At 48.9% G+C, this 23,379-nt stretch overlaps 1 protein-coding gene across 7 annotated transcripts in view; it reads left to right on the top strand.

The window, feature by feature from the left end:
- The window catches only part of LOC125949205 (collagen alpha chain CG42342), a 93,680-nt gene that overhangs the window by 60,704 nt on the left and 9,597 nt on the right, over positions 1–23,379 (top strand). For 2 of the 7 annotated variants that reach the window (XM_049675984.1, XM_049675980.1), the window contains 9 exons: positions 3,307–3,342; positions 3,576–3,647; positions 6,590–6,658; positions 11,608–11,787; positions 11,891–11,996; positions 12,102–12,196; positions 20,002–20,349; positions 20,420–20,644; positions 20,736–20,798. In XM_049675984.1, coding sequence (XP_049531941.1) covers positions 3,307–3,342; positions 3,576–3,647; positions 6,590–6,658; positions 11,608–11,787; positions 11,891–11,996; positions 12,102–12,196; positions 20,002–20,349; positions 20,420–20,644; positions 20,736–20,798 — 1,194 coding nt within the window. Of the gene's footprint in view, positions 1–3,306; positions 3,343–3,575; positions 3,648–6,589; positions 6,659–9,133; positions 9,188–11,607; positions 11,788–11,890; positions 11,997–12,101; positions 12,197–20,001; positions 20,350–20,419; positions 20,645–20,735; positions 20,799–23,379 lie in introns of all 7 variants that reach the window. The other 5 variants (XM_049675987.1, XM_049675983.1, XM_049675982.1 and 2 more) reach the window with 5 other exon arrangements.

Genomic DNA, 23,379 nt, shown 5'->3' with positions numbered 1-23,379 from the left:
GGCCAACGAGAATGAACTCGACCATTTTGTGGCACCACCAAGGCCCAGACCACGGGCTCTAGCGCATCCCTTTTTGGGGGAAGATCCGAAGATAGTTTGGAACGCCCTTTGCCACGTTATGCGAGAAAAGCGAAAGGCACAACTTTTTCGGCTGCATTCAACTACACAGGAAGTGGTGGTGGCAGGTGGATTAGGGAGTAGTAGTCCGACCGACCATACGGTGCCAGCCCAGGGGGTTCCGTGCACAGTGCACCCACGGGGCACTGCTATCAGACGGAGACGGAAACTTTTCAATAAGCTATTAACTTGGCAGATACTTCACGGGAGCGAGCACGGCAACCTGGCTGCTCCATCATCATCATCATCATCACCAATAGGTGTGTTGGAGGATGCTGATGAGCTGAAGATCTCCACTCCGGAATCCTGGGCCAAGGTTCAAGTGGTTTGACCTACAGAGCAGAGTCTCTCAACTCCCGAAGTAGTAGGGTGAAAATCCGTTGGCAAAGGATCGGAAGCGCTTGTTTGGCAAGTTGGTATCCATTTTTAATCCCGCTGCTTTGGCGTTGGCCGTAACTGGCTCGCCGCCCACCGGCCACTCGTTCGCCCGAACTCATTTATCTGATAAGAAGAAGTGGCGCTTTGTTGTGATGATGAAAAGCATTTTCGCTCTTCGTTTCGGGGGTTGTGTTTTTCTCGCTTAACCATCGTTTCACCTTCGCTCTATCGTCAAGGGCATCAGGTTTTTAGGGGGGGGAGGAGGGAATCTGTTGCTATTCGGCGAAAGGGGGCCTTCACCGATAAGATGAAATAACAGTTCGAGGAAAGCGCGTCCACATTGTTTTTAGGCTGAACGGAGGAGCAGTGCCCAAGGCATTCAATCAACTTCCTTTGAGGAACCTTCCGCTGCCTCAGTGTTTCCAAAGTGTAAGATATCTCATCAAGAATGACGACGCCTACAAAGGTACTTGAGCTGCAGAAGCAGTAACAAAACACAAACAATGCAATCAACCGATAGCTCTTAACAGAGCATCTCACTAAGCACTGCATTATGAATTGTAAAACAACCGCGCGCGGGCTCTTATTGTTGTTTCACGAGTTCGCCTCCAAAAGCAAACAAACAGCATGTCTTAAGACATGAACCGGAGGCAGTGAGTGGCAGTGGGAACACACATCAAACAACCACCAGTCGCGGCCAGGACGGGACCAACCAATAAGAAGGGCAGAGAAGAGAATTGAATTAGATAAATACAAATTAGAGGGGAAGATATTTGAATAACATTACTCAACGCAAGCAACGGGTGTCGGAGGGCGAGTGGAATGTAACTTTCGCCAGCACCATCCAGCGCTGGATGCTGGAACCGGGACGATACCGTCGAGAATGTTCCGGAACTTTTCCGATAAACTTTTCGACTGCTTCTCTGCCGTTGATGGTGGTGGTGGTAGTGGTGATGGTTTTGCGAGTGAAATGAAACTCCATCGAACTGAAGTTATTGGATTAGCGAAGGGCACCAGTCAAACCCGTTCCAAAGGGTGATTGGTTTGTGGCTGTTTTTTGGCCACCGGTAAGGTTCGTGTTCGATCGAAGTCTACATCAAAAACCCGAACTGAACTCCACGGCAACGCTTCTCCGTTTAGTAGTACGCTTGCTTCGATCGGTTGCTTGCTCGCGGCTTTACAAATACCGGGCTTTACTGCCGGGCACCTTTGGCAACATGTTTACTCGCGGTCCTGGTTCGTCCTTCTGGGCGCGCTTTGCGAGAGGAACAAACAATCCTCACAGGCACACACACACATGGGTCGTGTTCAACACATGCTAATTCGCTTATGCCCGAATTGAAAGGGTAAATAAGATATTCCCCCGCTTGACGGACTAGGGCAGAAGAGCCCGGAAAATACCCGCGGAAAGATCCGGAGCCCCGGAGTCCACGGCGTCAGCTTCTTCGACGAGCTGACGTTTGCGATTTTGTGAAGGGCTTTGGTCTCGGCCAAAATTTCGCTGACATATTTACACACACACTCGCCGTCAGCTCACAAAACTCCCGTCCGTCCTCCCTTTGGAGAACCTGCCCTCCCTTTTGGTTACGCACCGTCCCCGGGAGCCCTGATCGGCAATCGCCATCGTCGTAAAACCTACGGCACGTTCCTTTTGGATACCTCGCCAACGCCGCCAGCGTTTATAGCCAGCGATGAGCTGCGAGAGTTAACCTCCCCTCCCAACCACTGCCGTTGAGCTAATAAACGAACACGTGCCAAACACCACGAAACACCGGGGGAAGGTGGGGTCCCGGAACGGAAATGCCGTGGAAAGCATCGAGGTTGTATCGATAGCGTCGAGAGGCTAGAGGGCCCCAGATAGACTCGCAGATTTTGGCGGCAAGATTTACCATAAAAATTGATTACCGCTTCGACTACCGCTTCGGCGTCGGTCGGAAGTCGTAAAATCTGACTCCGGATTCCCTTCGCCTCCCGGTACCCACTCCAATCGATGGATGGTGCTGGGCGCAACAGCCGCTGCCGAACGCCGAACAACGCAGGAGGATGGCAGGAAATTTTCATTTTATGATTATCATTATTATAATTTAACAAGCAGCATCGTCTGCCCATCGAACCAACCATTGGAACAGGTTCCGACGGATGGTTCCGGGTTCCGGTAGCAAATCGTATAAATGAAACGTCAATTTGCACCTCATGGTGCTTGGAATCGAGAATGCTATAGACTCTGGTACGACGCTCCTAGACGGTAACGATAGTAACGCATGACGATAAACGGCGCTTCCAATGCTTCGAGCGCATGGCCTCCTGCCACCTCCATCTAATACATATCCCATTCTCTTACTCTTCACCCTGCACCGGAAGTAATTGAACTCTCTCCTTAGCGCCTAGCAGTGTTCAACAGCGACATGAGATCCCCTGTGCTTGCTGTTTAATGTTCCTATCGTACTCTCCGGTATCGTCTCAATCGGCCACACGGCCACATACACACGCACACACAAGCGATAGTAGACGGGACTAAACGGTCCTGGGGTGTAGCATAACACGACGGACGGCTATCAGCATGCAGCCTCGATCTTATTGCGTTATTTATGGTTTCGTAGTTTATCGCAGATAAGCTCACAAGCAGCGCGTCCGCTGCATACACACAGGATATCTGCTCCTCGGCTAATCGAATTCTTCTCCTTCTTTCTCTTCTCTCTCTCCCGTTCCCGTTCCCGTGGACACACGACCTTTCCGGGCTCTCCGGTCTGATGCTGATGCGCGAATACTGCGCGGCGAAACCTCCCGTCTCGGTTCAACAAACTTCTCCAGGGTCCGATAGGATTAGATGGGCCGAAGGGTGAGCCGGTAAGTATGCGTGGTAGTGGAGGGAGTGTCACTCCCCCTCCCCCCCCCCCCCCCCCGGAACGATGCCACAAACTCATTTGTTTGCATTTCGTTGCTCAATTTATGCTCAACCATCTCTCACCTGCGAGAAGATTCAGCTTCTCAGTTTCTTCTCGAACTGAACAGGACGATTCAATTAAAATGTCGGTTTTCCTTCTCTCTTTCTATTTATCTTTCTTCCTTGTACGACCCAGGGACGAGTGGGCGACAAGGGCACGAAAGGTGAAGCTGGTGTGCCGCCGGTCGACGTGTTCCAGACAGTGAAGGTAATTTATCTCGGCAGCACCAATTGCTCATTCCAGCCGGCCGTTTCTTCGGCGGCCTTCGTAGGGGGGTGTCCACAGCGCCACTGTCCCTGCCACTTCCACAGCGATCTCTGCTCTCCGTGTGTACAGCGTCCCCTATCGGGCATCGGCATCGGCAGGCGCACAAGAAGCATCCATCACTTGAGATGTTACTGATAATAATTTGATTTAAAATTGTTCCTCCGGCTGCGGAGGAGCGAGAGCACTCTGCAACCGGATGCCGGATTAGACCAACAAGCTTGTGAGGTGAGGTGTGGTGAGGTCCACCAGACTAGACTGGACCAGAAGCCCGGCCTCCGACGGTCCGACGAGATGTAATGAAGCGAGCAGTAATCGAGGCATCGATAGGGCTGTCGTTGGTCGGTTGTTGTTGTGTCTGGCAAATGGTCTGGTGAATCGCTCGGACCGGACTCTGACCGTGCGGCCGTATACAGTATACAGAGACCAACGGACAGTGACACCGGAGGACCGGGAAATGTAACCATGGCTTGCTAGGAATGCTAGGAAATAATAGACAAATAGGTTGGTGCATGTCGAGTGTGCTGTTAATGCTGCCTAGCACTGTACCGGGTCCAGCGCCCACTTGGATCACTAGACTTGAATACAACAGCCACTCTCGGAGTATCCTCTTCATCGCAAGGCGTCGGTGTCAAAGCATGCATCACGCCGGGGGTTAATTTGACTAATACCCCCTCGACGGCAGCATTCCATTTTACACGTTGCCCTGCCCTGGCACCAGAGACAGATGTGCAGTGGCAGTTTGTGGTCCAAAAGATGGCCGCATCGTAACACTTTGGTGCCATTCTCTGGTGTGCCGCTGCACTTTGGGCGTGTGGCGTGATTGATGTAGGTAGTGCCGAGGATGCGCCGGAACGGAAACAATGGCCGAATGATCGTGACCTGCCGAGGAGTGCGCTCGGAGGAGCAGTAGTAGAAGGATGGCGTAGGAGGATGACATCAGAACTGACGATGTAATTATGATTAATTCATTAGCCTTACAGCCGAGTGTACGTCATCACTTCAAAGCAGAGTTGTTGCTCGTTACGTTCGTAGGCATTCCATTCTCTCCTGCATTGTGTTGCTGTTTCTGTAAAAGGGAATATAAACTACCAGATCGGTTCGTACCGATCTCGGTACAGTTCCCTCGTTCACCGCGGGTGGCTGCGAGCCTTGGCCACGATGACGACTTGGGCTGAGTCTAGTTGGAGTTCCACAATGGTTGCTGCTGCTGCTGCTGCTGCTGCTACGGTGGTGGTAGATCGCATTAGATAAAGACCACGACGGCATGATGGTATTCGTGGCACAGTTTCAGACATCAACCGACCATGAAGAACGACCGTGAACGAAACTCAGGACCTACCTACCTGCCAGCTTACCATACCGGGATCGATCTATCCATGGACGAAGCGGTCCGTTGACTTCTTCGTTCGAAACCGACCCAGCGCTGCTCCACCGTCCCAATCACAATGCTACTATCTTAAGTGGTACCCGTGGTCTGTTCCGTGGGCGTCACCAGCAGTGGGTTTTGTGGTTGGAGCCGCCGCAGTGAATCAATTTATTAATTAGCCCATAGGCGAATGTTCCCCCGTGGCACGCGACCTGCTCCCAAACCCCCAAGCCCAAGTAAGGACTCGGCCAAGATGGTAAACTCCGACCAGGCGGAACAAAGAACAATCTGCCATTAAACAGAAAGCGGCGAATGACGACGACGACGACGACGTCGACGTAGGTTAAGTGGATAGCCTTTCTGTTTCTTGGTCGAAAAGAGAGAGAGAGAGAGAGAAAGAGAGAGAAAGAGAGCGCCCTCCGAGAGTGGATGTAATTGAATTTTCATCATCCATCGGTGCTCCGGCCACCAACAGCGCTACGTCCGGACCTGTCAAAAGGAGTAGTGCTTCCAGTCAACGTCAGCAGCGATCGTCGAGTACCACCTCCCCCTCCCCGGGCGGTGGGAGGTCAAATAAATTGACCGGAGGTTACCACATATTTTGACGACGCGCAGACGATGCGCGATACCAGAATTCCGCTTCTCCTCTCTATTCATATCTTAGTTCAACCCAATCCCTGTTTATGAGCTTCCAAAGGGATTCCCTCCGAGCGTACGACATTGACTTGACGACGTCTGAATCGATCAGTGGCCGATTAGTCGGATAACAGTCGGTCGGCCCTCTCAAAACCTCGGCACTGAATTCGCGATCCGTGGCATCACACGCACACACACACGCACACGCACCCTCGCGTTGGTGGTGTGCTTGAAAGAGGGGTTCGCGACTCCAAATGGATGTCCATTTAGACAAAATTAAACTGGAAATTGCCGCTTCCTTCCGCTCCGAACGAGGTGGCCGGTGCAGGGGTGCGAAACCTCTTCAGTGGGTTCGTTCCCACGGCGACATAACTCCGGAGCGTTGGGGGGTTTGACCTGCTCACCGCTGGAGGTCAATGTTGGAATGTTCTTCTTCGCTTCGCTCTCCCCCCAACCAACGCTACGCTACTTCAATTAGCCCGGCTCTTCGCTGATAAACTCAATTTTTCGACTTTCTTCTTATGCTCATTATGCTCCACATCATCCAACTTCTCCTTCCATCCTTCCTCTCCCACAATATGACTCGCCTACCCCTTTCTAACAAATCCCTCGTACTGCTGCTGGTCATCTCATCTGCATCTCTGGCCTTTTTCTTATCTCTTTTTTCTGTCTCTCTCTCTCTCTCTCTCTGTGCGGCTTACGCTTATCGGTCGTCGTGTTCCTGTGTGGGATGATGTTTGATGCTCGTTACCGGAACACCCCCAACCACCACGCATACACACACACACATACACACGCTACAATCATCCTCATCATCATGAACATGATTCTGTGATCTTCGTGTAACGTGGACCGAACGGTATTCGACGACGGCTTCAAGGGATTAAAGCGCTCCGTAACGACACTGCGCGGTGGTTCGCTGGGCTACGCCGAGATAGTGGCCGTCAAGGTTTGTTTGGCCGATTTTTCTCCACCACCCCGTCCCCCCTTTCACCCACCCCTATTGGGGTTTCGTGTTGTGTTCCTGTTCGTTCGCTTCCATTTGCACCTAACGCACCGCTTTGTAGACTGTTTCTTCCGTTTGTTGTCGTTGTTGTCGATGTTGTTGTGTGAGTTAGTGTCCTCACTTTCCTTTTGTGTATTTTTTTTTATTGTTGTTATATGCAGTAGCAGTAGTTGTTGTCGTCGTCGTTGTTGTTGGTAGCACCGTAGGATCCGTTGTTCGTTTCGTAGCACCAGATAATCCCGAAGGTAACCATGACTACCACCATCACCATCACCACTGCATGTTACAAACTCACCACCGCCACCGCAACGAACGATGTTGATTTTCGTTGAAGTTGCTGAGCATAATCCGTACACAGGTGGTTTAGTGATTCGATCTGTTCCGCTCGAGGATTAACATGCAGGTGCCTTCGGGGTATCCGGGAGGGGGAGGACCACTCCGACGTTCACCGTAGACCCGTAATATGGTTCCTGGATTGACCGCATGCTTCAAGCTAGGGATTTCACTCGATCTCTGCGGACTTGTTATTACGAAAATCCTGTTCCATCGTACCGCAGCAAAAAGGCAACAGAATGGCGTCGCCGAGGGGACTATAGTCAACCCTGATAGACCACGGGACTGGAGTCCAGACGATTTCGAAAGTGACGATCTAGAGAAACTTCTCGTTTTTGGTCTGTTTTTTTATAAAATATTTTACAATTTGATGTTCTCAAATAAGTTATTAGTATCTTATATCCAGGAGCAAAACTCTGGTAGTCTGCTGTTTCTGTTCCAAATTAAACAGAAAATGCCACACAACGAAGAGTTTACAATAGTGTCGCAAACGTAATTCCGCAGCACCTTTGCTGAGCTGAAGTAATTCCGGAATTCTTTTTATGTGATATTCTTGGATGGAATGCCAGCATCCGGAGTCGTAATTTCCACTTTAACTGGAATCTCTCTACATTTTCCTTTCTCTCTTTTTCACTTGCTGCTACCTGGTGGTCTGAAACAATAACTTCCTTACGAGCACACAAAGTATCCAATTGGACAAAGTAATGAAAATCATTTGTTTCAAACGAGTACTGGCCCGCCGGTCGTCAGGAGCACACGACGGCGCTGTAACTGAATCGATAAACGTTGAAACAACCAAACCGTGCCAGGGCTATCCTTTCCCGGGCCCGGACGGCTAGGTGTGCGTTTACGTTGTTCGCTTACATTTTGGATTTAATAAAACGCAAACCACAAACCACGCCATACCGAATGCCGTGGCGCTGCTAAGCACAGAAATGCCGCCACCACCACTTCCACTACCATCCTTCTCCATTCGGATTCGGAACCAGCATCATAATGTCTCCTTCTCCGAAGCCAGCCAGCAGCCATTCCTGGCACTAGCGACACAGCAAGCTGGTCACAACACAACCGCACTGACCACTGCTACTTCGGTTTTTGGCACGGTTGGTTTATGTTGTATGTTTTTTAATTAAAAGCAATATTTTATTAAGTTTCACCCGTGGCGCTTCCACTGGATGGAAATATATTTGTTTTGTCGCATGAGTTGCCCTCACCGGTGGACGCTCCTAGAACCGGACGATACTTCTCTCTCTCTCTCTCTGTGCTATCGGCATCCGATCCGTAAAACCCGGACGGGCAACGGACCGAGAATGACGTGAAGTTCCTGATGTTGCTGCTCTTTTTCTGCTGGTCTACAGCAATACTGTCAAAGCCACCGAAATTGGTGCAGCATTGGTCAGAGCAGCAGAGTCGAGATGGGTAGGATAAAGTTTTTCGCCGCAAAGACACCCCGGTCCCGGACCCACTGTCTCGCACGCTGGACACTTCATACCGGTGGACCAACACACGTACCACGCAGTCCACGTGGCAACGCATATTGAATTTGACACTCGCCATCGTCAAACTCGACCTCAGCTTCAGCAGTTGAAAGTAATATGGACTGAGATGTTGTGTTGTCCTATGTATGATGCAGACCAGGAACCGACAACCAAGGATCCTGCAAACCTTAAACCGATTGCGGTATCCAGCTTCGAAGTGCTTCCGTCATCTGCAAATTGGTTGACATTTATTTGCTGACACGCAGTGCAGGACGCATCTCCTTCCCGGGAAGCGAGTGCTTCAAACATACAATATTGGACATTCCCTTGGACGTGCTTTTCAATTTTAATTTTTCTTTAATTTTCTCGTTTATTTATCCTTTTGTTTTTTTTTTCGTTGATGATTTTGCTTGTTTTTTCCACTCACCAAAAACGATGGCGGCGGTGGTGATAATGGTGCTGGTGGTTTTGCACAACCCCCGCGCGCTCACTCCATACACTCTACCCCACGTCTACCCCATCTGATGCACTCCCTGTATGCACCTGTATCCATGCACACACACACACGCGCGCGCACACACGCACTTGTGCACCCTCCTTCCGGTAGGATCTGCAAGCAGCGGGTCATAATGTGACCGCCGCGAACATTATACAGCTGAAGGTAAGTTGCTGCTCCCCGGCCACGGGATACGCGTGGCATCCCGGACTCATCGATGCATTGTTGCGCTTGCTGGCATCATTCAACTCATCTCAGGGGGGGCGGGTCGCACATCCTAGGGGTTGGTCTGCGTTGGGTCTATCCGCTTTATCAGGTCGCCTGCATTCTGGGCCATTTTTCGGCAACATCATTTATCGTTCGCATTCCATTTCAGTAACGGGAGCTTTGCCTCAATATTGGCCTTTAATTGGGAAATCGAAATTGAATTTAAAACGCTTTGTCAGTACCTTTTGTTCAACTATTTAATGTGAAATCGCATAATGAATGAAATGAAAGCATTCCAAGACTGAGCAATGCATGATGCTCAACGTAGCTCGAGAGTTTCATGAGTATTTATATTTGCTCGAGAGTATTTATATTTGCTAGGAGTGTATCAAACGATCGAAGCAGCCACGGTCTATTATGAAAGGATTATAGACATTTTGCACGATAGATATCTTCATTTTATTATCATTCAATGGCGGCATCAACCTAGAGATTTCAATTTTTGTTCACAAGACGAACCAAACCTAAATGTGCGTCACGATTTTGTAAAGTATCCAGATATCTTGCATTACTGTTTTGGTAACATGAAAAAGGATCATTGATCCCATGTTCGGACTTTAGAAATATTTCTAGAAACGAGACTGTCACTTTTCCTTACGGTTCTTCTTTCACACCGGCATAGAAATATCATTTTCTTAGCTATGTGCGATAATAAAACGTCAAAAATCGGAATAATCATCAAAAATTGGAATTTTCTATCGCCATGAATTGGTCATTTTAAAATGTGTTTACTCTTCTGCTTATAATTTGAACAAGAGGTAACAGCAGCTGTATGTAAGGTCTTCTTTGCGTTAAATTTTATCAAAAATCTTCAAATAAGATCCGATGGTTGGTACTGTTGAATGAATTTAATGTTACGCAAGATATCTATTGAAGCATCGACACAGTTGCCGGTAAGATCGCTAGCGAATTACTCAATCATACGAGCTCAATATCCTCAAACCGACTTACGTCGATAGCGGCATCTCGAGATTTGCATCTCGTGGTAGAAAGATAAGAGAATTCTTTAGTATTCTGCACAACTTTCATATTTCGTTCGCCTCCAGTTCTGCATTCATCTAAAGCCGTCAACTCAACACTTCACTTCCGCAGGTAGCTTCGTTCAGGTCTGAAGAGACCCTTAACATTTTTATACTCTTTCTCTCTCTCTCTCTTACTTTGCCATCTACAAAGTTCGTCCTTAGTCGCCTTAAACCGTTTACTGGGCTTACTTTCGCCTCGCATCCGTATATCGCATGTAGCCAATTTAGATAACAGCAAAAAGGGTCCTCTAATCCCGTAGCCCTTTGCCCGCATGGATCCCGCACACACCCACCACTAACAAACGTGCTGCGTCTCGCGTAAGCACAAGAAGAAGCCCCATTACGCAACACCTAAACAGCTATGCACCGCTCTAGTACCCTCCGCCGTAGTGCCGTATGATGGCCGGCCGTGTTCCTGCATCTCAAGTGAGAGCACCTGAGAGAGAGAGAGAGAGTTTTTGGAGGACTACCGACACGATGCCTATCGCAATAGCAACGAAACGAGCTGGATACAAACAGAACACACCACAACCCCGGGAACCAAGACTCTGAGATGCCTCCTTACCTTACGGGGCGTCATGGACCCGACGATTGCACCATCATTTACGCCGTTGGTGCTGTCTTCAATCTCGGCACATATACTCGGCAACCAAACCCCACCGGAGATGGATGGATGGATGGGCATCACTCACTCGCCCTTCCTCCCTACTCCAGGGTGGAGATGAATGATAAGCGCAAATGGAGAGCGCCCGACCCTAAAACCGGACCTAAACCCTGCGAAGAGACGCTGAAGGTAGCATGACAGGCGTGTCCGTCAAGCAGCAAGCAGCATGAAGAGCTCGTCGGTCGGTAGCACGCGCCCCGTCCTACTGGCCAGGCGGAGTGTCAAGTGGACAAATGACAGGTGATGCTCTCACGGTGAAAAGGGTGCTATGCTACCGGCACCACCATCGTTTGGCACCACTTGGCCCCTCCTTGGCTGTGGATGTGGCGATGACATTTTGTCATCTTGAACAAATTGTACTGCGCTGTGACGACCCTTGGATGTCATCCGCACGTTTCGTTGCTTTGCTCGAGAGAGGCTCGAGATGATGGTCGGTGGTCGGTGGTGGTCCCTTCTTCAACTTCTCCTACTCGGTGTTACTCACTCCTCACTGGCCACGCGGCCTCCCTGCTTCATCTGCACGTATTGCATGCATTCAAAAAACACCAACGGGAATATAAGGAAACTTGGGACTCTCTGCCTTTATTCGTTCGCTTCGGAATGCTAATTGGATTCGTTGTCACCGTTTGCAGGGTGAACCGGGTGAGCCAGGACCACCGGGACCACCGGGGCCACCCGGTCCGAGCGGGGCTGCCGGTCAAGATGGACGGACGGGACCACCGGGCGATCCGGGTCCGAAAGGTGAAGCGGGTCCACCGGGTGAGAAGGGTCCGGTTGGCAATCCCGGAACACCGGGATTGGCCGGAGCGAAGGTAAGGAACTACCGGATGGTTGCATGGTGCCAACAAGTATCTCCCTCTCTTTATCATACTATCTGTTTATCTCTCTCTCTCTGTGATGATCGCACCATTACAGGGCGACCGAGGCGACAAAGGTGATCGAGGACCGACGACACACTACAAGGGCGATCAGTTCCCGGCCAGCATCATCGAGGGACCGCCCGGTCCTCCAGGACCACCCGGTAGGTAGTGGGGCATGATTATTGTCGAGGTTTTTCGGGCAGCGATGAGCGATCGTCATTTACCGCCGTGCTCATCATCATTCACTTCTTGCCACTTGCCACCAGGACCACCGGGAGACAAGGGTGACCCCGGACCGGAAGGACCACCGGGGCCTCAGGGCGAGAAGGGACCGCGCGGTAAACGAGGCAAACGAGTAAGTGTTAGTAAAACCTTCTATTCTCAATGTTTTAATGATTGTAGTTCACGCTGTAGAACATTTTAAAGGACTGGCGTTTAGTGACCGCTACTAAAACCACGACCTGACCGACGGACTGGCGACTGACCGATCGACACATTGCACCTTCCTTTTGCACCTTCCCAGAACTGCCAAAATGGTGGTTTTGCATTTTGCATTTTGCGTTCGCGTTAACTAACGACAGGAACGACGAAACGGACGAACGATCGTGCTTCGCCGTGCCGTGGCATGCTGCTAGCTGCTACTAACCTTCGAGCCAGAGATCCCTGTGGCCGCACTGTGGCTCCCCGATTGTGCATGTTTCGTTTGTATTTCGTTGAGCATTTAAATCCGCGTTTTGTTTTGTGTTTATGCTGTACGGTGGTGCAATCATGCAATCTTGTATCACCCGAAAAAGGGGGGTGATGGTGGCATTCGTTGAACGTCAAAAAAAGGAATAAACTCGTTTCTCCCGAAGGGAGGGATAAGTTGAACTGCAAACGAAGGATTAATATTGGTGACAGCGAAGGCGAAAGTAGAACAAAACAACAAAAGACTCGCCATAAAATGGGAAATAAAAGTGATAAATTTGATACCGTATGGGGGGCAGCATGACGCCTAGAATGCAACCCACACACACACACACACACATACATATATTCATTCTCCTTTATGGCATGTTGCAAGGAGTGATATCAGGGGGAAGAGAAAAAAAGAGAGAGGACAAACACGGTTGTCAACAAACGGCTTTTTGACGCCAAAGCACTGACCGGTGACCGGTGACCGGTGGTGGTGACGGCTGATGGAGAAAGGAGAAAAAACCGGAGCAAACGGCAGATAGAGATAACAAACGTGAAAATCATCATCGAACATCACCGAGCATATGTGTCAGCTTGTCCGGCATAGCCCGGCAGGCAGGCAGGCAGGCAGACAAGTGGATTGGACAGAATTGGAATGGATACCGGTGCTGGAGGGTTCACAATAAAAATTGTATTTAATTTAATTGGATTCGAGGCACTGACGCTGGCGATGGTTGCTTGGATGCGAACCACGATCGGACTCGGACCTAAAGAGCGTTCGTTCATTCTATTGTCGCGACCTGGCCAGAACGTGTCTTGAGGAATAGTGTTGTGTGTGTGTCGTGTGCTGGCAACCTCTGTATCCGTATCTCGGGTGTAATCGGATACCATTCCTCCCGGATTTGATTATTCCACCATGATCTTGTCGCTTCGGGAAGAAACTACAAATCACGTAGACCGTTCCGATTGTCAAGGGAACCGGGGATCAGTATCAACGATTGCTGGAGCATTGCATCGATTAACTCATTCAACTCCAACATCCTCAACGTCATCAACGAACGGTGTTGCGCGCTCATCATTTACGCCTCTTGTGATCCTCATCCTTAACATCATCATCATCGCGCCATTACCTAACACCACCACCACTCACCAGTGGGCAATCATGAAGCGCATCATTATCATCTTCTTTCGCGAAATTACGCGCGAACGATTCGTGAAAATGTTTAGCGTCTCTCGCGAGATACCGGGCTAGATTGCTGGTCGTTTGCATGTGCAGGTCGTTCGAATGTGGTGACCTAGACATGGTTCCGATAGTCCATCATCATCACCATCATGTGTCACAGAAGGTAGAAGCATCAGAGTAGCCGATACATCGCATGATGATGTACTTTGAAACATCCTGCTGCAGCCGGGAATCCATCAAACGAGTAATTTTCTGGTCGATTCCCGGTAAAACTGACACAGATTTCCGGAGGCGAATGCAATAGCAAGGATTTGATCATGACGATGGGCACTCCACATCGAGCATCGAGTGGATTATCTAATCGAGTGGAATACTGGTGTAGTAATCTGTTCTCTAGAACTCCGTTACCATGGTAACACTCAACCACCCCGGGGCCATATTGGTAGCGTCGTGTATGAACGCGCTGTGAACGCTGGATTAACAGGACGACCGAAGTGCTGGGAAGTACCGGTTATGAATTAAACCTATGAATCAGAACCCTCGTAGGGATATGGAAACGATACGCAGCAACACGCGTTATAGGGTGGATTTCATAAATGACATTCACGCGAATTTCAAATCCAATTAGCATATGACGGGCACACACACACACGCGGCCATTCTGGTCTATGTTTTTTGTTCTTTTTACACGACTCGAACAGAACACCGCACCTCCCGCGTGGTGTGGAGTTTTCCTCGTTTGAATTTTTCCTGTTTTCGTCCTCCATTATTTGCATCAACACTGCTGTAGCTTCAACACGCACTATTTGTTGCTGTGAGCGAAACATATCAATCCGCTATGAGCAACATAACAAACAAAACAAAATATCGAAAAATCCATGATTCTACTCGATGATTCAATTATACATTCAGAATGAAACCTGAAACCACAAACTGCCAGGCCAGTCCCAGGGGAAAATGACACTCTTCAACAACAACAACAGCAATAGCAAACGCACTGTTGTCCTATTGCACCCAAAACGCGTACAGAGTGATCGATACACATGCTGTGAGGTTTGTGGCAAAAAATATGCTGCCATTATTAGCCGCTGGTGCATTTGGAATTTGAAATCTCGTCGTTGCTTTCAGTTTTTTGCAAATTACTCTCGCTACCAGAAAAGACACCAGAGAGAGAGAGAGAGGCAGCTGCTGCTGCTACCGATACAGCAACTAACGGTTGTATGCCATTTCCCTGCGATCGTGATTGGAATTTTCACTTAAATTCTATTCAACCAAAGAATTCCCGATGAGGATGTGGATGGTGTGTGGTATTAATTAAAATTAAGGGCCGGTGGCCGGTTTTTGGCTTCGACCGAGACCCGAGAAATAGCATAGCATCGCGCCCGTCGGCCCGAAAATGAATCAATGGACCGGAAAGCCGCTCGCCCGTTTCTGGTTGACCGATTACCGTACCGTGGCATGCGAAACCAACAAAAGCCATTAAATCCGCATGGTTTTGTGCTGTTTGTTTGAAACCGAAAAGGCTGCTGCTGCAAGGATACTACTGCACGGTGCACAGTGCAAGGTTTGTTTTTTATTTTCGTATTTTGGGCTCCATTTTTTTGCTTGCTTCCCAAAAGTGACTTCCATCCAAGTGCGCTATTGTGTCTGATCAGTGCAGCAAACACTAATTCTGGCCCAAATGGATTGAAGCCCACATGTAGGCCAACCACTAGCGAGACGGCCCCTATAATTGTGAGGTTAGTGCAAATTAGAGACCTTGAAACCACTGTACCGTGGCTTTAACCGATGTTCTTCCGATGAGTAACGAATTGTGCACCACGGAATTATGAGATTTAAAAGGGAGGGTTTGAAAGGAGGAGCAGCAGGAGGTACGCCCTTTTGATTGCACACAATGCATTTGCTGAGGCCTGACTTTCGCCTGATTCCGTGCAAAGCCCGTGCCGATTGTGGCCAATGCTGCGAAGCTACAATTATACAGTTCAATGGATTCGCTTTGCGCGTATATGTCAATATGGTACGGGTCGGATTTGCATCGTTGGTCCTTTTTGGACTACGTGCCCGTTTGTGTGTGTGTGTGCAGTGGAATTGCAGCATAGCAGCTGGCTTATTGAAGCTGTACCCCCCGGGGGCCGGGGCTTCCTCCCTTTCGGACCAAAAATGCATCAAACACTATTTTTAGTATTCGATCGAGCCAAAAACCAACTTCACACACTCAAAGCACCAATCCATTACAGTGTGCTCCGTTGATACACAATGTGGAACTTATTCCGCCTCACATATGCTCGCATGATGCCCTCTACTACTGCATACTGGCCACTGATAGGATCAAACGCGTGATAAACGATGGCAGCGTGGAGGATAACAAATCCACCAAACCACTAACGATCGGGAACCGCAACCGCGGTGCCCGCACGACCACACTGACAGCAGTCCACCCCACGGCATGTGAAAGGTCCTGAAAGGCAGCTGTTTTTGGAGGGGGGAACGGAGAGAGTGAGGAAATGGACCACCAGGAGCCAGAATTTATGTTATCAACAGTGTTTTACCAATTTGCGCTGCAGCAGAAAAACCGCTCCGCAAAATCGCACGCAAAATCCATCGTGTGCGATTTTGGTGCGTCGCAAACATAAATTACTGGACACGATACGGATACGGGTGGGGTGGGGCCGCTCACCCTCGTCGGTCCGTGGCCACTGTGCTGGAGAAAGTATTCCTGGGGTCCCCCTTGGGACTGGGACGCATCACTCCTGCTCGGCTATGCTATGCGCTTTTCACGATAAATTTCCCTTGCGGATATGATTTATTCAATTTTACGTATTCCTATCACCGCATTCCACCTGATCCTCGCCCTCCATTGGATACCGAAACCCAACAACGGGCAGACGGACGGACGGGCGGACATTGCGGTATTGGTTTTTGGGAAATTTTCCGAAAATACGTTTTTCCATCGAATCCATTATCCTGACCCCGCCCTATACGACGATTGAAAAGCCATCGTAAGCCAACTTCACACACACACACACGCACATGCATGTCACTGCAGATTTCCACTCGATTTGCAAACGGCGGAGCGCGGACATTACCTGATGATCATCATGATCGTGTACTCGCGGTTTACGCGTCGACGACATGCTCGCCGAAGGTCATCGCGTGTAGGATGGTTGGGGAAGGTTGTATTTTAATTTCCTCAAACGTTCCACCGCGATGCCATTAACGGGCGAATTGGTTGCTTGCTCGCTGATGGCACGTGTCCTGGGGCTTCGGAATATCCGGATTTTTTGCTGCACAGTTTTTCCAGTGAAGATACTTTACGTGGAAAGCACGAGGCTGAATGAAGCCTCGTTATGTTTATGCAGGAAATTATTTTGTATTTCTGTGACGCAAATGCTGCTCAACAGTTCGAGGGAACTATTAAGTGCTTAGTTCAGTATGATTCGTGTACGTAGAAGTACATTATATTTATCATTCTTCTGTCGTAAGTTGCCTTTTGAGGCAGATCTCGATTTTTTAAGGTTGTATCTGGCATGTGCACAATTGTTATTATTCGTCTGTGGCGGTTAATTTGGTTAAATTTAATTTAAGTCTCATTTTTACTTGGTTTTGTGAGGGAACCATAAGACTTTAATTGTTTAATTGAATGTCATATTTCACTACAACTTTTCAACAATATTTGCTCTTATCTTGAGGAGGATTTGCTAAATAATACGGCCATGGCATCACATTTAGAAAGGCGAAGCCACAAAAATGTACCTTTTTCGGTACTCATCATAGTGTTCTGCTGGATCAAGTGAAATATACAAAACTGCAATATTATTTACTTTAATAATAAGTTTATCTAGGTAGCCACGTTGAGTTTTATTTTAATATGATTTTTTTTGAATTTCTTCAGCTTTTTGAAGTTGAAAAGGAACTACTTTTGACGATTATGTTACATAATTTACATAATTAATATCATACATTACATAATTAATATCAGAGAAATATTAACAAGTTTGCGATCGGTCTAGTAGTCTTTATGCTACGATGGGTACCGACTTTTAGAACCCTATTGTAAGCAAAATCACATCAAAGCAGCGAAATACATTTGGCCATGCATTGCAGCACCAGTTTTCAAAAATCAATATCTCTGTCAGTTTTTCTTCGATTGATAAAAAAAAACTTACACATTACTCTTGAAAAGGTCAGCATTTATGAAAAATACCAAAAAACGTTAAGCTGTACCGTATCCCTTGGCAACGAACCGCAGCAACGTGCTGTCTCCAACAGGCTTTTATTCTTTTAATCTGAATCCGACGAAACGTGTTAATCAGCTTATGTTGCAGTTTGCCTGCATGCTCCGTATTGTAATGCTGCTTACAGTCAAAGGCTTTCCAGTCAAGGCTACGTTTTCAAAAACAACCCAACAAGAGCACACTCATGTCAGGCGAAAACAAACAGACCCCGCGAGTTCCTTAAATACATTCCCTTTCCATCCGTCCGTCCGTCGGTTGGTTTGAAGCCAACGAATAGTTGCCAGTAGTTGGCAGTACTATCCGTCCGCAATCGTCGTTAGCCTTTGGTGTACCCCGCCTGTGACACTCTCCCATTCCTTTAGTATATACCACCTTTAGTAGTAGTACAGCGCACCGGCCTCCCCTTCTTTGCTAACCCACCACGAACACGAAATGCGAAAATGCGAGGTAAGTATGGAGATCGCACATCGCGCACCACGCACCAAACCAAAGCAACCATTTCCGCACATTACCCGACAATTCGAGAGTATTTCGAGGGTGCGACCACCGGAGTATCGGTGTACCAGAGGCCAGCGTAATAATATCACCGTCACCAGCACACACACACACACAGCACACAGCACAAACGCTACATTACACCAGGACAGACTGACTGCTGCTGCTGCTGCTGCTGCTGCTGCTGCTATTGCTGCTGCTACCAAATAACATCCTGGGGCCCCTCACCGTGATCGTAATTGTCGGTGCCGATGATGTTCCAAAATGTTTCCTCCACCCTCCACCCAATTGTGTCAGCACCAACATGTCGCACACATGTTGCCACCGGGGACGACGACCGTTTGTTGTTGTGCAGAAAGTTATTTTCAACGCTGGTTCGTTGGTGCGGGATGAGCTGCTTGCTGTCTCGTACTCGGTGGTAATCTGCCACGATGCGATGGCCGTGACGTCGGCGCCTAGTACCGGGCCCGGTATTGGAAGGCACCAGACACCAGATATACACCCGTTGGCGGGATTATTACGTTAATCTAAATTGACTAGCACACACACGCGGAGTCGCGGATTTTGTTCACATTTCCCTCCATTCCCTTTCACTGACTTTCGATCGACGATGCGACAGAAAGTTAAATGCAGATCCGGCAAATGGCAGTACTAGCAGCAGCAACAGTAGTGATGCATAAACTGTCGGATTTGCTTGCTGCTGCACTAATTGTTTTAATGGAACTCGCTCCCGGATTGGCAAAAAACAAATGCGAACCGAAATGACTCATCGGTTTTTACTGAGCCCGGCCAGACGCTGACTACGCTGACTGGCCCATAAACATGGTTGCTGATGCAGCGATATTACACGCTGCGATTGCGTGCCATTTTGCAAAATTACTTGCAACACAGTCACTCGACAGTAGCGGTAGCCAACCGCTGTAAATGGTTAATCCCTTGACGTACTTGACACGCTACTTTGCATTTACGGATTACGCGGATACGGATTTGTCCCCTTAGCATCGCATCGAAGTAGCCCACGTGTGGCCGTGGGTTGGGATGATATTAATTTTGCATTTTGCACAACAGTTGCTCCGTTAGTATTTCTTGTGTTTGTCACTTTCGATGCGTTAAAAAGCTTTTAAGTAGTAGCAGTAGTCACAACCGGCTTAGCGGTCTGTCGGTTGGATGCTTATGGCTTTCGGTCTTTCGGTTGTTTTGCTGCTTTCTTTGCTTCTGCTACTTGACTTGCTTGACGGCCATTTTTGTTTTGTTTTTTTGTGTGACTACTAGCAAACGGTAACAGGTGTAGCGTCGTCGTTGTGTGGGTTTTAGCAGTACACTCCGGATAATAATATTAATCCTACAACCTACAACAACGCCACCAACGACCATTTGGTGCCTTTCGTGGGTCGGTTGGTTTGCTGTTTGTTCAACAACTCATCCAATTTTATATCCCTAATCGTCTCAGTAGTAGTTGTTTGTAGTGTCAAGGTGTGTTTGTTTGTGCGTGTGTGTTCGCGTAAGGTCCGCAATAAGGTCGAATGATCGGTTTTGTTTCCATTCTCTCTTTCCATCGAATTGCCATCGGTTAAGCAGGGCCCAGGAAAGGATGATGACTACGATGAGGCAACGCTAACGCAATTCCGAGGTCCAGTCGGACCAGCGGGACCTCCGGGACCACCGGGACGCGATGGAACACCGGGCCAGAAGGGTGAGGCGGGTGAAGTAGGTGCCCCGGGTTCACTTGGCCCCCGCGGATTGGATGGAATGCCGGGTGAACCCGGCATCGAAGGTCCACCGGGATTGCCGGGCTATCAAGGGCCGCCCGGTGAAAAAGGTGACCCCGGAGATATTGGCCCCCCGGGACTGATGGGTCCACCGGGCTTACCGGGTCCACCCGGCTATCCCGGCATCAAAGGTGACAAAGGCGATCGCGGTGATTCGGTAAGTACCATCGGGGAGTGTATTTTAAACTCTGAGCAGTGTCCGATGATGGCGCACGGATGTTTCCCAGAAGTTCCGGAAGATGCGCCGACGACAAGATCACGGTGGCGGTCAGGAAGGTGGCGGCATGGCGGATGAACCGTACCGGGAGATCGTTTACGGACCACCGGGTCCGCCCGGTCCACCGGGACCATTGGGACACACGGGACCGCCGGGACCGCGCGGTTACGATGGCAAGAAGGGTGAACGGGGTGAAAAGGGCCAGAAGGGTGAATATGGACCGATGGGATTACCGGTAAGTGTCACCGGATTGGGGTTGGAAACCGCGGGATTCCTTCATTAACTCGTGTTTGTTTCAACAATTTTTTTTCATCTTCCAAAAACAGGGTCCGATGGGAATGCGCGGTGATTCTGGGCCAGTTGGACCGGTCGGTAAACCAGGACATCCGGTAAGTGATGAGTGTCCATCCGTCTTGTGACACGTCAGTAACCCACAAACATAAATTGATAATGTTTTCAACTAACACGCGAGACAACGCTTACGGTGTGATTAGCTCACTAACACCCGGTTTTCTGTGTTTTCTCTCTCCCTTTTCCTCTTCCACCTGGAATTTCCCTTCCCAATGGTGGTCATGGCCCCTTTTCCCCTTCCTCTGTCACATTTCCGTGCAATTCCTTTTCGCCCCGCAGGTATCCTGGGATTATTAATAAGGCTTTCTAACGCTGACGCTGACACCATACAATACTCGGACTCGGTTTACGGGCCCTCTCCCCCGCTCCCCTTTCCCTTCTTCTTAGGTTTTACAGGGTTCGGGTAAACCATCACGATCATCATCGGTAGTAGTGGCCCTAACACTTGTTCCCGCCACTAAACAGCTTCCGGATCCGGATCCGCATTTCATGGTCTTCATTTGTGGTATTTAAAATCACCCTTAACCCTAAAGTCCAATCAGTAGGCGTTGCAAACAGCGCCACAACACCATCACCCTATAGTAAGCCATGGACAAGGCAAAAAGCAAAAACAAAAAAAACAATAAACCACAAAACCCCAAAGGTCCTGACATCTGAATCTGGTCTCGTGGGGAACCACTGGGAAATGGACACCAAATACCGAGCGCGGGTGGGTGGAAGATTGCAAACGATGCGGTACGGTGCGGTCCGAGTCAAAGAGAAGTGCAGAGAAGAATAATTGTAGTATTTTTTATAAATGTTTACATAAAAAAAAGGAAACCAAACCAAACACCGTATAGGACTATAGGAGAGGATCAGGAGGATGAGGTCCTTCGGCTCGGCAGGAGCCGTCAGGGTGCTGACGTGTGGTGGTGGTGACGATAATGATTGTTGCCTCTAGTGTTGTTAAATAGCGCCAGCATTTTTGAATAGCATTATCGGTTCCCTTCCATTGCCAATCCTTACGTGCGTGTGTGTGTGTGTGTGTGTGTGTCTCACTCACTCTATCTCTCTGTCTCTCTGTATGTGTCCTGTGGTTGTACAGTGGGTCTAGCTAGTACCTTACCCGTCCATTGCGTCACCTTATCTTAACAGCCCCCATTTAGGATAGGAAACTTGTAAAATGGCACAACCGAATGCGAAAATCCTCACACACTTACACACACACATACACCACACACTCATGCATACACCGATTGCCCTTTTCGAAGACAAACATGGAACTTATAACATACATATCTTTCTTCCTAATCGAACGAAAAACGCAAAAAACAAAACAAAACAAAACAAAACAAAATCTAAAATGGATCTTTAAACTCATTGCGCCAAAAACCTAATCAAGATGCTACCAAACTCTATCCCCTATCCCTTTCTCAATCAATCATCAAGTACTAGTCTACAACGAATGCTACTCTTACTAACTTACTGTCGAAACCGATATTACCGATAGCGGAGTTCTGGGTGGTATCAAATCGAAGCACAAGTTCTATCGTGGCACAAGCGCAGCGCTTTTGGAAGGGAGGAAATCTGACGTATACCATACGATACGTCCCACCCCGACCGGTCTATGATTGGCTCCATGGCGCTCGAGAAGCGCCGTTTTGCACTGGTTGGTCTCTTCATGAAATGAAATGGCAGTCGCAGGAAAGCTACTAATGCAGCTGCTAGTGCTACCTACTACTGTAGGTTCCACTCCTGTCAATCGCTGTGTTCTGCTCGAGCTCGAGACTGCTGACGTTGTTGAATATTACAGTTGTAAGAGGTTTCTCGCATTGACGTACGTTGGGCACTGCAACAGGAGGAGCGAGTGGGTGGCACAGAGTGGAAGAGAGAGAGAGAGGAGCCAAGAATGTCTCGAAACATGTTATCCATTCCTTAGCCCCCCCGCGCCAAAACAGACAGCCCAAGGAAAAACCGTCAATAAGCGCAAGATGGCGGCGGAGGAGAATTGCAAATGAAAACGGGAAGAAGAAATTGGTAGAAATTCATTAGCTAGGATCAAATTGAAAGAAGTATTAGCACGAGACAGCGAGAGAAATAGAGAAGAGAAGAGAGAGAGAGAGAGAGAGAACGGCGTGAAAGGACAGGAACCTCTATAGTGGAGTGGATCACCCCAACAACCGACCACCGCCAGCACCAGCACCATCCAATGACAGTTCGCTCCAATCATCACCGATCATGCTTTGCCCTCGTCGACGTCAATCAATTGACTACGAATTGAGACGCCACCACCAGCACGACGACGACGACGACGACGAGTGTCCATCAACTCCCCCGGTGACTTTGACCGGGCGAGTTTGGGTTTTGAAAAGGTCACCATGGCGACCAAACGCTAAATGACGTCATACTGCTCCAGGGAGGAATGTCACGAATTCGATTTGATTCGATTTGACGTTTGACTTTCGGAATCAGTGTCGAGCCAGGACTCACCGGTACTCCGCCTTCGCCATTTGCTGCCCCTTACCTGTGTGTGTGTGTGTGTGAAGCCGAGGTTTGTTTGAGAAGGTAGTTACATCACGTTAAAATCCGGGCAACACATCCCGGGGCACATGTGCGCAACGGTTGCCATCGATGCCATCA

The sequence above is a fragment of the Anopheles darlingi genome, chromosome 2 (genome assembly GCF_943734745.1).
Source record: "Anopheles darlingi chromosome 2, idAnoDarlMG_H_01, whole genome shotgun sequence".
In the NCBI taxonomy this organism is placed as follows: Eukaryota; Metazoa; Arthropoda; class Insecta; order Diptera; family Culicidae; genus Anopheles; species Anopheles darlingi.
Note: the sequence above shows the minus strand (reverse complement) of the source record. Positions and strands in the feature narration are given on the sequence as shown.